At 52.5% G+C, this 14,248-nt stretch overlaps 5 protein-coding genes across 5 annotated transcripts; all 5 read right to left on the bottom strand.

Moving 5' to 3' along the window:
• Positions 1-415: 415 nt before the first annotated feature.
• On the bottom strand, positions 416-1,219 carry CKM354_000143600 (uncharacterized protein; the record flags this gene model as incomplete). Its single annotated transcript, XM_044796561.1, has 1 exon — positions 416-1,219. The coding sequence occupies one exon, from the start codon at positions 1,217-1,219 to the stop codon at positions 416-418; it is 804 nt and encodes a 267-aa protein (XP_044652496.1).
• Positions 1,220-3,093: 1,874 nt separating this feature from the next.
• CKM354_000143500 (uncharacterized protein) lies at positions 3,094-5,505 on the bottom strand (the record flags this gene model as incomplete). Its single annotated transcript, XM_044796560.1, has 1 exon — positions 3,094-5,505. One exon carries the CDS (start codon positions 5,503-5,505, stop codon positions 3,094-3,096), a length of 2,412 nt encoding a protein of 803 aa, XP_044652495.1.
• Positions 5,506-7,217: 1,712 nt separating this feature from the next.
• Positions 7,218-8,700, bottom strand: CKM354_000143400 (uncharacterized protein; the record flags this gene model as incomplete). Its single annotated transcript, XM_044796559.1, has 5 exons — positions 7,218-7,243; positions 7,307-7,476; positions 7,537-7,854; positions 7,908-8,362; positions 8,416-8,700. The coding sequence occupies 5 exons, from the start codon at positions 8,698-8,700 to the stop codon at positions 7,218-7,220; spliced, it is 1,254 nt and encodes a 417-aa protein (XP_044652494.1).
• Positions 8,701-9,871: 1,171 nt separating this feature from the next.
• Positions 9,872-11,479, bottom strand: CKM354_000143300 (uncharacterized protein; the record flags this gene model as incomplete). Its single annotated transcript, XM_044796558.1, has 1 exon — positions 9,872-11,479. One exon carries the CDS (start codon positions 11,477-11,479, stop codon positions 9,872-9,874), a length of 1,608 nt encoding a protein of 535 aa, XP_044652493.1.
• A 1,040-nt stretch (positions 11,480-12,519) lies between these two features.
• On the bottom strand, positions 12,520-13,724 carry CKM354_000143200 (uncharacterized protein; the record flags this gene model as incomplete). Its single annotated transcript, XM_044796557.1, has 4 exons — positions 12,520-12,986; positions 13,061-13,172; positions 13,234-13,485; positions 13,545-13,724. 4 exons carry the CDS (start codon positions 13,722-13,724, stop codon positions 12,520-12,522), a joined length of 1,011 nt encoding a protein of 336 aa, XP_044652492.1.
• Positions 13,725-14,248: the final 524 nt, after the last annotated feature.

Here is a 14,248-nt window from a genome sequence, read left to right as displayed (position 1 = left end):
CAATCATGCCTGTGAATGTCAGGCTTGCCACAACTTCCCAGCAAATGTACAGAATGGCTCAAGGAAGATCAGTCAACAGTTACATTTGCTGTACCACTCGCACAGCGACCAGGCGATCGCATTTGCATGCTGTGGCTCTTTGTAGACACATGAGCAGGTGCGAGAACTAAGTCAGCAAAGGGCTGAGCGTCCACTACTGACACAGCATTTTGAATTCCTCTCAATGCCACAAGATGCTGTATACGCTTGACTATGCTACGCTTCCCATGCTCCGATATGCTTCGCCATGATAATGTGCCGCTGTACAAGATCAGTAAACACCCAACACTCTTCCAACGCTCTCCCAACACCTTCCATCTGTTATCGAAACGTCACATTCACGACTCAACATCATGCTCACAACCCAACATCATGTTCACAATCCAACATCATGCAACCAAACATGTCTCGTCGGCCTGGCAGAGAATTTGCTAACGCTCAACAGATCCTGCAATTGCTCATCTCCCAGCACCATCGTCTGCGCCGCCACAAACCATCTGATTCCCTCCGTACATGGCGGCGTCGTCAAGCTCCCACTATACGTCCAGAACTTCTTAAAGTCATTGACTTGTGGAAGTGCCAATCCAGGCTGGAAATCTTCTTTCTCAACTTCGTCATCGTCGACTGATTTTGGAAAAGTTCCAAACTGTGAGAAGAAATCGGAATGTGCGTCGCGGCGAGTGTACGAAGGGTCGAGCAGGAACGCCACGACGACTCGTGGTGTACCTGTAGAGTCGACGTGAACGAAGTGCATTTCTGCTGTTGTGCGGTCGTTGTTGGGGATATGTTCTGCTGGGGCGTGGGTGTGCAATGTACTCAAGTACACGATCTCTTCTTCATTGTTCGCGTTGGTGTAAGTCAATTGCGGTAGCGAAGTAAGATCATCTTCATCATGTGTGAGGTCGAATTTGAGGCCGTGGCCGTTGTTATGTAGACTTCCAGTCCAGTTTCCGGCGTAGGAGAATGTTGGGTGGTGGGTGGAGATGGAGATTGTAGAGTCGGTGAGGTCGATGGGGGATTGGTGGGTTCCGTTGCGACATGTGCCGTAGCTGACGTTGTCGTCTGCCCAGTGGTCGGGTGTGTCGTAGGTCCAGTCTTCGGAAGAGGAGTCGCGTTTGGTGAAACAGGAGTTGGTGAGGGCAGGGAGGAGGGCGAGGAAGGTCGTTGATGATGGCCTCATTTCGGATATATTGTACGCTTTTCCTTTGCTCTCTTGGTGTTCCCAGTCGATGGAATTGATCACTGTCGATCGTATTCGACGCGATGTTTTGTGTCCCTTCGATGTCCTCTGTTACCGATGCTAGTCGATGCCAATGAGCTCGCAAGTGTGCAGAACAGGACAACACAATCCCAGAAAAGCCCTCCTCTCCAACACGACCCTCAAATGACTATACATATGTCAATCGTCGAATGCCCAGCTAGCTTCCCAGCCAGCTTAGCTGCACGCACGGCCAACTCCCATCTCACCCCTGCTACTCATCGAAATACTCCACGCCCACAGGCACGAGGGAGCTCCACGCTCCACAATTCCACCTCGGAGACCAACGTAGCGAAGGCATCTAGATCCACGCCCAGACACCTTTTCAATATATTATTCTTATGTCTTTTGCCATCGTGAGCCTCCGTCGTTGCGCGAGTGTTCGAGGCTTCTGGAAGATTTCTTCCGATACAATACCGGAGCCCCCAAGGACTTTTACGCCCGTCTTGTCGTGTCTTGGACAAAAGACTTGTAAATCCTGCTCAATTGCCACTGCCATGGCCGCGATCCTGCGCAGGATGCAACAGCTGTTCATGGCGTGGGAGGTACGTGCAAGAAGCCCGGCAAATGCTATTAGCACGTGCTGCATGTACACGTGCTTCTTCCAAAAATATGCCTCACATATAACCCTCGATCCCGTCCCACCACGTTTCTCTCTCCGAGAACCGCCAGACTTTCACCTGTTGGCCCGATCACTCATATTTAACATATTGAGCTGGTCCATCCTAGTCACGCGTTGTAAATTTAGCTGCTGCCATGAGCAATTAGACTTTGTCTGAAGAAGCCGGACAAAGCCTGCTACCACACATGGCAAGAGCCACCAGCATGTCACGGCAGTGGCGAAGAATTTTTGACAGCAGCCTTGGAAGTGCTTGGATTGTCCGAGGGAGCAAGCTTGTTATAATGCCAAGGACATTGGCACATCGGAGAGAAAGGCGTCGGAAAGAAGGCCATATTGCAATTTTCTCAATTCTTGCGTCTGAAGTGGACCTCTGCTTAGAGCCTCGCGCATCACCTTCTGGCTAAAAGTTTCTCAAAGCGCTCCGTCTCTTGGCACGTCGTCGTTATATGTACGGGGAAATGTGGAATGCATGAGATTCGCTCGGTAGGTATCGGGGTCGATGTTGGGGCGGAGTTGCTTGTATGGAGTTGGTGGGGTGGATTGAAACAGACAAGGGTGCTTCGTCGCATGTGTGGAGACCTGTCATCAACATCGGCCATCAGTGTCGGACCCCGGGCATCGGCATGCCGGAATTACAGTAGTTGAGTCCACGACTCTGACTGTAGACGTGCTGGGGGCGAATAGGACGAGGCAGTTTTACGGACTTTCTTCGATGTGGCTGGATAACTTTCGTTGAGATTGTTTGTCGTGTACAATGGCATCTGTATGTCGTACATATTACATTACTTCTCCATGTGGAGTATGTTGCTTGCTGCTTTCTCCTCCCATCTCGGAGGTTGGCGCGTCTGCTTCGATGTCCTTGGCGTGGATCATTGCCTGGGCGTCCAGGCTGGCTATTGAGCGATTTTGCGTGGTGCGTAATTCTCATGTCTTGGTCCGCGGCGCAAACAATGGGCTGCAGCTCAACAGCACAAATTCGGGAGCTCAGCTTCTGTTGAACGCTTTCCCCGAGTCAAGTGTGTCTATGACATCTTCGTTGCGCTCAGCAGAATTCCGCACCAAGTATCGCTGTCAAAATATCTGCCTCGGACTAGCGTGTTCTCCTCGCGACAACAGCAGCTGATCTGTGATCTGTTAGATCAATGCTTTTTCCATGAGGACCCTGCCATTAGTTTCATCCAAGAAGAACAACGACGAGAGTGCCCATGACGACCAGGAAGTTCAGAGCCTCGAAGGAGAACAGTCCGGCCGCAGCGTTCTGCGAAGAGCCCCCTCCACTTCCGCCGATCTCAGCCGGTTGACCCGAGCTAGGGGTTGTAGAGGCAGAACTGCTCTGACCACCATACCCGAGACCACTCCGTATGGCACCACTGACGGAACTGTCTCCCGTCGTCGTCGGCTCGACTCCAAGTGTGCTGTTAGTCTGAATGACAAGCTCGCTGCCGTTCTGAGGCACGCTGACAATAGTTCCATCTGGGAAAGTGACAGGCGGACCTCCAGGGAGTAAAGTGATCCTCTGCTCGATGACGACTGGTCCTCCGTCTTGCTCCTGCACCGCGGTTTCCTTTTCGCCATTGATGGTAATGGTCACGGTATCAGAATCGCCAGTGCGAGTAGGGCTTGATGCTGAACCAGCGGTGCCCGCTTCATCGTCCGAATGCGTCTCGCCGCTTGTGGCGGATGCGCCACCTGAGTCCGTACCTGGCTTGCTATTCGGAACGTCATTTTGGCCACTCGTTGCTGTGTCGGGCGTCTGGTCGTCGAACACCACTTTTTCTTTGGTCGTGAACACCAGCCCATTCTCTCCATAAGAGCAGACTGTTCCATCCGGAAGCGTTTGGGGTGCGCCGCCTGCAATGCAAGTGATCGGCCCAATCGTTACTTTGTTGCCCTCAGCCTTGGCTGTGTAATCTTTACCTCTGATCTTGACATCTGTGGTCCACGGCTCCTTGGAAGGCACATAATTGGGACGTGGTCGAGAACTTTGACCTTCAGGTCCAGTATGGCCAGAGTGATCGCCTTCCGCCTCACTCCCGCCTTTCCCTCCACTTTGGTTATTATTATTCGTTCCGTGCTCGCCGTTGCCCTCTTGCACTCCCTTGTGACCACCGGAGGTATTATCACCATAACTAGGAGCTGGTTTCCCGCCATCGGTACCGCTTGGTCCTGCGTCCGATGCTGTCGGACCACCAGCATTGGGTAAAGTAGGCCCGTTTTCGTTTTGGTAAGTGGACGGCAGCTCATTGGGAACAGCAGTGGGCTGCGTAGTAGGCGGGGCCTGGCTTGGTTGCGCGGCAGTGCTCGTTGGTGTACTATACCCTCCTGGAAGCGTCGGCTGTTCAGCAGATGCAGCCTCGGTCAGCGCCAGAGGTGGATCCCACAGTCCGTTGTACCACATCTGACAACCTTCGAAATCTGGACTTAGTGATGTGATCTCTGGTGGAATTGCAAGTTGCGGCCGATAATAAGTCTCGTATATGACGCCGCATCTGATAGTATCCAGCTGATTCACGCACTGATTCTGACCATTCCATGCTGACCACGGTATCGGTGTGTTGAAGTCGGCGTAAGATACCGGGTAGCCAGTAACTTTGTCAGTCTCCATTAACCTTTGGAAGTGGTCTTGTGAATAGCGCAAGCTGAGCACGGACTCGGAGGGCATGGCCAGAATCGCGTCGTTCACGACTCCAAATGTCTTTGAACATCGATTCACTGCGTACACTTTTGAGATGCTGATGTAAGCAGTTCCGGTGGTGAAGGTATGACCATCAGCCACGGCGGTTCTCTTCGCGCCAGCTACTGAGCTCAAATTTGCGCCGAAGCTCTTTCCAGCATATGCCGTGATCACGGCACCAGGGCCATACGATGTCAGCGATGCAGTGGGCGTTTCCGCGCACATGTCTCGCGATACCGTAGTAGGTTCAGGAAAGAACACAAGCTCCACGCCTTCGCCATAAATGGTACACAGACCGCATCCGTAAATCTTCTCCGTCACGCTCGACCAATATGATGCTGCAGATTGATTCATGCAAGGCGGTGTTTGGATCACTGGCGCGGGCGTGATAGTAGCAGCTGCCGCGACAGATTTGCTGTAGTCGCTCCAAAGCGGATCGCAGTCCTCGGGACGTATCGTACATGAGGGCGAAGGGGCCGAGTATATCCTCCCCATGGTGTCGGTATAGACTGAGGTCGCCGTAGTGGGCTGGACTGTCGTCCGCCACTCCGTTGACAGAGGTATTGCTGGCGAGTACAACACGCGCGGATGGCCATCGCAAAGCGTCGTGGCATTTTCGTAGTATGTTACTTGGCTCATCGCTGTGCCTCCATAGTATACCGTGGTCGTCTCTACGGTATTGTGTATTGCGTCCCATGAGGCCTCTCCAGCACTGTATGCGGAGTACGCGCTCTGACACGATCTCGCATACGCCACGCCCGTGCCATTGGCGGCAGAGAAGAATGGAGTGTTGTCGGTTTTGTTCTTGTTTGGAGTATTTCCTTGCTGCTCCGGAAGCGCCTCGGCGAACGCCAGATACGAGAATGCAGCCAGTAGCAAACTTGGCGGGAGGTCGGCCCACTTCCACTTCATATTGCAGGCCCAGCGCCGGAGGCGAGATTGTCGGGAGGATTATTAGCAGCTGTACAGTGGCAGAAGCACTGCCGGACAAGCGAATGTGGGGGGTTCGAAATGCTGCGAAAGCAGCATACCTATGGAGAACGAATGTCGTGGTTGATGAGCAGGGCCATTACGGAAGGGAGAGAGTGTGTGAGAAACACGGTCGAAACCTTCGCCTCATTTCTGAGCCCAGGAGTGACCTCAACCCGCGCGGTGTCCCAGGTTTGCTGGCTCGTATTTGCGCACGCTAAGTGACGTTCGTCAAGCTTCGTGCACTTTTCGACCGCACCTAGCGAGGATCAGCGAGTCACGGTTGATCTCGGCAGAGAGTGGATGCGCGTCATTGCCCGTGCGCGTCTTGAGACCATTCCCTATAAGACTGTCGAGATGGAGGATGCATACGTACACATGGAGAGACCCGCATTCTGACGAGACAGATGGCATAGATGGCACAGTGATGGTGTGAAGATTCGTGGTTCGGCTCGATCATTGTGTATCACAAGATCCATTGCTAGTCTTGGAAGTGCAGCAGCATGGCGCCAAGGTTCGTGAGCCCTTCACGAATTCATCTTCCTCCTGGCCAGGACTGCGGCTCTTGCCATGTGCTATGCTAGCACCGCTGTCGTTCTCAACGCACCATGTTTCAGCATCCCGTCGCGACATGGCTGTGTTCCTGGTGAACCTGGTCGGTCAGCGTGTAATCGCGAATGGCCGGTTCATCCAAGAGGCAAGCTAAAGATAGCGCTTGGCGGGAAAGATTGCCGTCTGCAACCTTAAAGCGCACATCTTCTCCGTTTCAAAGAATGTCTTGCTGCCCGCCTTCGATCGATATAGTGCCACCCCGCTGGAGATCGTGAGAAGTGGATGTACTTCAGTTGGAAGGCAGCGCATTTCGACGACCGTGGCTGCCATGCGGAAAGACGTTATCGCAGCCCGATCATGCCGATTCCGAACCGATCGCACCTCCTGTCTCGCTCGTATCACTCATCAGTCAATGTCAGAATGCCGCAGCACTCCGTAAGCACGCAAGCTCATTCTGGCACGGATAGCAGTCGAAGAAATGGCCGGCAAGAAAGCAAGCGGCAGACATTGAACCACATATACCTCCTAAGTACGATTGCTGCGAAGTCTCTGTGGTGTGATACTGTACATCGAGACAAGAAGAGCTCGCCGGTCGGGACATATACCGTGTTCTCAACCATTGCTCTGCTTTTGCTCGGCGCAAGCGACCAGAACGTGTTAAAAGCGTAGGGCCCAGTCTTATTCTCTCTGCGGCATCTGTTCTAGATTGATCGCCAACGGCGCTTTCACAGGCCTTTAGGTCTTGTAACGTGAAGACGATCGCCCTGCATGAATAACATAAACTGCTGAGAACGAAGAGATAGGACCGCTCTTCATAGCGCAATCTAGGGAAAGCTGGCAATGATTCATGCTGGAGATTCTCCCCTCCTTTTTCACAACCCTCAGAGCCCGCAGTTTTTCAGCAAACGCCAAACATAGCCACAAGCCCATACCTGGCGCAACAATTGGCAGCACGAAGTTCGTTGACCTGGTATCAAGCGCTGTAGTCTCACTCTTCGTACCCAAGCGGGAAGCTCCCAGTATTTTACCTATCCACCCTTGGACTTGTCGCATCATCCCAACCGTCTTCGTGATCGTGATCGTGGCCTCGTGAGAAAGTGTCTCTACATGACGTAGAGCAGATTGGTATCTGTGCCTTTCGTCAGCAAATTCCTGCAATCCGAGCAGAAGGAAAGGGAAGGCTGTTACTCACCAAGAGGATGACTACAGCTCAACTGCGGCTTTTGCGAATATTTTCCTTCCAATTCATCACGAATACTGTTCAACAACTGAACGTAGCTTTGCTGTGGATTCTTCTTGAGCGCCGTGACAAAGGCCCAAGACATGGCGCCAGTGGCTTGGCCTCCAATGCTCGCGTCGGATCTGTGATACTTGTTAGCACATGCACGTCTATCAGGATATTGCCTTTGCAAGAAAACGTACGATGTCTGACTGTCCTTGCTTCCACTCCACATGATGACATCTGCGGGACTCGTCTTCGTACGCAAGTTCTTCTGATACACATCGTCGCCCTTGGTCGCCTTCTTGAAGAGACCAGTTGCCGTAGATAGCATACCACCAATGTCGCCTTTGGCATAGGATCCAACGATGCCGAGGAGACCTTGCCCAGCTTCTTTGGCCAAGTTTGGTTCCTTGAGAACACCTTGTGTAGAGTAAATGTATGGCAGATCGAGAGCTGAGCCAGAGTGACAGGAATCGAAGATTGCAGTCAACCTCACTCCTGGTTGAAGTGGTGCGACCCTACTGTTGTTAGTATCTCCCTCTTTCAATTGTGCAATGCAGGTGCCACTCACATGATACGGTGCATCTCGTCATCTACAATATGTCCCGCCTGTCTGAAATCCACAGGATAAATCACCTCATCGTATCCATCATCCTCATCGCCATCCAAATCTTTCGTCTGACCTCCGTGCCCAGAGTAGTGGAAAAACAGCGAATCATTAGGTCGCGCGTCCTTGACCAACCAATGCATCGCACGGAGAATGTTTTGCTTTGTAGGCTGACTCATCGGATTCTGCTGATCGTCGGTCAGAATGACCATGTCCTCTCTCTTGTAATTGAAAAACTGATTCAGATATCCCGACAGATTCTTCACATCGTTGATACATCCTCGCAATTGTCCTCGCTGGCCAAAGTAATTGATACCGATGAGCAATGCTTTTCGTCGACCGGTACAGTTCGAGTATTGGAATGTCATCTGAGGCGGCGCGCCGTGACCGAACTGCTGTTGTTGCTGGGGAGGTGGGGGCTAAAGCGTCAGCCTTTCGCACTTGCTGATGCGCGGGTTCTCCAACCACTTACTGGTCTGCCATATCCTCCTTGCTGTTGCATGGGCGGTGGAGGGCCGCCATAGTTTCCTGGGGGAGGCGCACCATAATGACCCTGTGGAGGTGGTGGTCCGTTGTTATATTGTTGCGGAGGAGGAGGCGCTCCATATCCGTAGTTCGGCGGCGGCTGGGGACTCGGAGCTCCGTATTGCTGCGGCGGATATTGTTGCGGCGGCGGGTAGCCATTGTTACCGTATCCGTACTGTGGAGGAGGCGGACCTTGTTGGTTATGGTAGCCTTGGCCGGGGAAGAAGGACATGATGTATGTCTTGGTGCAGTTCAATGTTTGCAAGAGAGAAGGGAAGCGTCACGACGCTGGTGGATCTCGAAGGGACACCTTCGGGAAGGTCGGATACGTGCCGAGCAACAAGCAGCAGGCGCACGAGACTGCTGACGGAGTGCTGCCTGTGGCGAAGTTGTCAGATGTGGTGCTGCTTGTGACAAGGTCTGTCGACGATGATGGCTGATGGTCCCACGTCGGCGCCGATCAGCGTTGTGGGGATGGCTGTCGTTTAGACTCCCGCAGGATTCAAAAGGCGCGTACTCGTACCACGGACGACGCGCTTGCAGTTCAGGTTTCTATGTTGATTCCCAGATTTTCGAGGAGGTCATGACCAGCAGGTATAGCAGCGGTGACGGCGATGTTGTAGGAGAGGAGCGCGTGGTCAAAATAGAATCAATGTCCACGCCACGAGAGGCTGACGAAGCGTACCCTGTGCTGCCCCGCCATGATCCTCGAGCATGCAATTTCAGCCCTACCTCCGACAAGGATCACAACATGTCTCGATGCTTCTTGAAATGTGACGCTCTGTGCCATTCGGGCATAGCCACGTTATCACATTCATCACGAGCGCAGACATCGCTACGGCGCTCATCTCTTGCTGCAGAGTAACTATGAGGCACAGCGCGCCTGCTGGTACGTGGGAGCCAATACTTAGTCACGGCGTCTCCGAAGCCACCGCATGCAGCCACGCTGCGAACTGAATCTGGACTCGTGGCAGCCATTCTGCAGCTCAGTGAACCGATTTGTAGCAGGATTTTCTACGTATTTTGGAACTCTGGCGGAGTGCTGCAAGTCGTGATGACTCTCATGGCCTGCGACTGAAGAACTTGATAAAGGAACCGAAAAATGCTTGTTAACAACATATTCTGCCCCAGTGTGCAGCAATCATACAATCGTGATTTCTGGTCTAATCTATTCCTTCCACCAGCGGAAGGGAAGAGCTCAACCAGAAAAGCAGATAGAACTATAAAGCAGTAGCATCATTATGCACACCCCAATGCATTAAACGCCAGCCAGCCATATGCACCCCTTGGTATCGCCTGTGATCCCATAAAAAGTCCCAATCCTGCCGTTTATGCCCACGCTAGGTGATAGGTACTTACCAGAACTCCTGTGATACATGGTCGAAGACATATTCGAAACACTTTCAACCAAATGGAAAACCGCCTGGGAATCCGCCAAAATTGATAGGCATTCCGCCACCACCTCCTCCTTGGAATTTGAATTGAGTACGTCCGCCGCCGCCGCCTTGCTGGAAGAAGAATTGCTGGCCAGGTCCGAATGGTGAGCCCTGGAACGGATTCCCTCCATTGCTCGCATGAGGGTCATTTGGATCTTCTCCGCGATCGAAGCGCTCTTTGAGCTCTGGGTCAGACAGGACTTCGTAGGCTTCATTGATAGCAGCCATCTTCTTCTGTGCTTCTTCTTGCGTGATACCGTTCTTCGCGGCTTTGTCAGGGTGATGCAGGACAGTGAGTTTGCGGAAGGCCTTCTTGATTTCGCGCTCATCGGCATCTCGCGATACGCCGAGGACTTTGTAGTAGTCTTTCTGCTTGGAACGCTTGAGGAGCTGCTGAGCTTTCTGCATGAGTTCTTGAATCTTGTGAGTACGGCCGTGCTCTTCTTGAGCCTGATTCAGTGTGCCAAGTGCGGGCTCGAATTCGTCCGCGTCGATCTGGCGTTGAGCTTTGTTGAGAAGGGCAGGGAGAGAGCGGTCATTGTAGGTAAGAGCTTCGTCACAGAACGGTGTGGCCTTCTTGAAGTTGTTCATTTCCGTGTACGCTTCGCACGCAGATTCGACGAGCGAGCCATAGAGACCGTTGGGTGCTTTGGGATGAATGTAGCCTGCTTCCTGCCACGTCTTCACATCGTCCTTGACTTCCTGGATAAGACCAGGATCTTCGCCTTGCGCAATGAGCAGCTTGACTGCCGAGGCAAATTGACGCTTCTCCTTCAATGTATTGAACTTCTTGAGCGTACGCTCTATCGCCTTCTCGCTCTTCCGCAGCTTCGAGCACGCCTTGTTGTCCGGGTCGTTCTGCAAGCACTTAGACACGGACGCTGTGCCCTTCTCGGTCTCACCGAGAGAGTAGAAGGACATAGCCGAGATCTGAAGATATGGCTCAGGATTACCGGGGTTGATCTGCAGGACGTGGTTGAGATCGGCAATGGCCTCCATGATCTGCCCTTGCTCGAACCGACATCGTGCTCTCCGCTGCCGCAGCTCGAGTGCGGTGCTGGCTACCATGATAGCGGTACTGGCTTGTGTCACACACTCTTCCCACTTGCCCTCCTTCTCCGCATCAGCCGACATCTTCTCGCCCCCCTCAGCCTCAAGCAAATCAGCCCATTCCTGTGTCTCTTGCTTCTTAGCAGCGATGTAGTCCTGTTTGGCAGCTTCCCAATCTGCGTTCTTGCTTCGAATCTTAGCTCGCTGGAGGAGAGCACCTTCAAAGCCAGGCTTCAGAACAAGCACTTGATCGAAATCCTTATTGGCCTGCTGGTTCTTGCCGAGCGAGAGGTACGTTGCGCCGCGCTTGAAGAGTGTGAGATAGTTGCTCGGGTCTTTGTGCACAGCGGCGTCGAAGTAGACGAGTGCATCCTGTGCCTTTCCACGTGCCAGGTACGAGTTGGCCGACTCGATCAGTTGCGACACTGGAACGTCCGATGGGATGTCGGCTGGCGAGATGGCGTGGATGGACACCGTCGACAAGCACAAAGCGCCGAGCACGGCCAGTGGGTTCCGGAGAATCATTGCGGCGGTCTGGCTCCAGTATGTCGTTGTGTGTCGTGAGGTCGGAGGTAGTCCTTGCGGACAAGTGGAATGGTGAGGTATTCGATCAAAAGTAACGATGCTACAATGGACACTTGGTCAATCGTGGCGCATTCCAGAAGCAATGTGTCCCAGGGTCCATGCATGAGCGCGCTTGTGACAGCCACACGCGAAACCTTCTCCGCCAACGAACCTCTCAACTCTCTCACTTCACTTACTGCGAACACGTGGAGTAGGCAGTAGGACTATGAACTGAGGAGTCATATCTCGATGAAGTGTGATGTTAGGAATAGTATTGATACAAGAGAAGATTCGGGTTCATCCTCAATGCGGCCAGGCTGACAGTATCGAAACTGGCACGACGAGGTCCAAATGTGTCTCAAAGGCAAAGCATGAAAGAAAGCGCACAGCGATACACAAGGTTTGATTCAGCGAAGTAAATATCACAAGGAGACATTTGTCGCCATCGTCACGCGTGCAATTGATCATACAGACATACCTCCATCAGCACATATATTTACAAAGCCACCTGAGACAAGAGCAATTGCTCGTAAGTTAGACCCTCTTCTTGTCAAGCAAGACCATTTGCCAACCCCATTATAGTATGACTTCAGATCCCCAACCTCAGGACATCCAAGCTACTCGAGCAAAACTTCCTGCAACATGCCTGACACTATATTCTTCGATGCAGCCCCACCAGAATCTGCTCTAGACAAGCTACGCAGAAATGTGTCCTGTCACCTTGTTCCACACAGCAGCCACCACTTGTCGAGTAGAATCCAGATCTCGTCGTATCGTCGTACGTTCGTCCGCATAACCCCAACTCCTCCCGCAGCTCTTCTGTGTCTTCCATACTCGATTCTCAAACCGCGCGACCAATCGCATTAGGCTCCGGCAATCCTTCCCGATCCACAACAACGAATCTCCCCTCAGCGTTCTTGGAAACCATACTACAATTCGAAGAAAAGAAAATCGTAAGCTCAAATGATCTCATGAACAAAACAAAATTCGTATACCTCTTTTTATCTTTGACGCTCAGGCGCAGCAGAAGCAGCAGCACCCAAGCCCCAAAAAGAAGAAAAACGATGGGGCTGGGAAGGACGATACCAATCTCGGCTGCCCATATGATCCAATGGCATCCCACTGCTCTCATCCGCATCCATGGTCATAGATCCCAATCTCTTACTCCTCAAACTGACCTTGACCTCCTGTACCAGTGGCCTTAGAACCGGTATGCATTGTACGATGATTGTTCCTGTGATTTCTGAAGAGTACCAGATGTTGGACATCGCATTACGCCAAAAGTACCAGCGATCTTCGGCGTTGCCTTGGAATTTCCATTCGTTGCGGATTGCGGATTCGATGGCGACGACCATGCCGAGAGACATGGTGAGACAGAGGCCGATCTTTTCTTTGCGCTGCATGTCGAGGTTCCAAGTTATGACCCATGGGAAGAGTGCGAAGATGAAGTCCATGATCACGTTGTAGTCTGTCGCAGAGTGTGAGCAGGCGAAAGGGCATAGTAACAAGTTGTGCGGTGTATGAGAGAATAGAACCACGTACAGTTTCCACCTTCTTTGAAGCGGCTGCGATCACCAGCGTTCAGGCAAAAGTCGAGGCGGAAAGGTTTATCATAGGCGCTGTTGTTGCAGACTCGGCCCCATTCGACAACGATCTGAGGAAGCGTTAGTCAATCCCCGCGGCTTGAGTTCCATGGGACTTTCGGAGATGCATACTTTGGCGAAGTTGAAACCGCACATGCTCACTATACAGAACCACAGGATGCCGTGACATATCTTCCAGGTCGAGAAACCACGGGTCAATTTGAGCAAGGTGACGGCGAAGGCAGTCTTTGTGAGACTTTGATTGAGTAGAGTACCGCAGGACGAAATGATGATCAGAATTCGCATTCGGTCGTCCCATGTTGGCGTCACATATCCAGTAGCATACTCTACTGTGATGATGATGTTGTTGCCCGTAAGAATGATCTGAGCTGACTGTCAGTCTCGAGGATCGAAGCTAGAGCAAGTGGATGTAGCGCACGCACCCAGCACACGATGAGGATGTAGTCATCATACCATAACCCATGGCGACGAGTCGTCTTCACCCACAGGCGCGCAGCTAGAAAAGCAGTAGCGCCAGCATAGAGCGTCCAGATTCCAGCATAAAGTTCCTTCTCGGGGTGGATGTAGTCAATGCCTGATTGTTGCCGGTGGTTGAGTTCCATGTCGCGAAAAATTCTCACATGCCGGGCGTTTCAGACGACCGAGTGTGAAGAGCTGGGCAGTAAATGAGGGAGGGACGTGTAGAACAGCCCGAGAACCGCCAGCGGTCGCGAGGAATCCTTCGAGAAGAATATAAAGTGGTTGACGAAAGAAGGCGAGATGGGAAAGAAAGTAGGAGGAACGGGCGCGACATGCAAAGTGCAGGCGTCTTGCCTACCATATCTGAAAACAGACTTTGCTCGGGCGACTCCCCACGAGCAGAAGGTCGCGACGATTTTACGAGACATGGCTCCGCAGGTATGTGGTTGCACGCGAGAGCTTTCAGGTCCCGACCGCGAGGTAACGAGGATCAGTCGGCGATGCGGTCGTGGTGAAGGGGGCGTCAGAGTTCGTCGCAATTGTTCCTGCAGTAGTTTCTGCTTTGGAGTCGCCGTGGCTGCCTTCGTGCAGATTCTCCCAGCTGACAGCCAGTGCGTTGAGGTTGGCCGTCTCCATCGCCATGAAACGGTCAGTAGGCTTGACACAA

The sequence above is a fragment of the Cercospora kikuchii genome (genome assembly GCF_019650295.1).
Source record: "Cercospora kikuchii DNA, contig_00001, whole genome shotgun sequence".
Lineage (NCBI taxonomy): Eukaryota > Fungi > Ascomycota > Dothideomycetes > Mycosphaerellales > Mycosphaerellaceae > Cercospora > Cercospora kikuchii.
The sequence above is the reverse complement of the archived record's forward strand: the minus strand, read 5'-3'. Positions and strand labels throughout refer to the sequence as shown.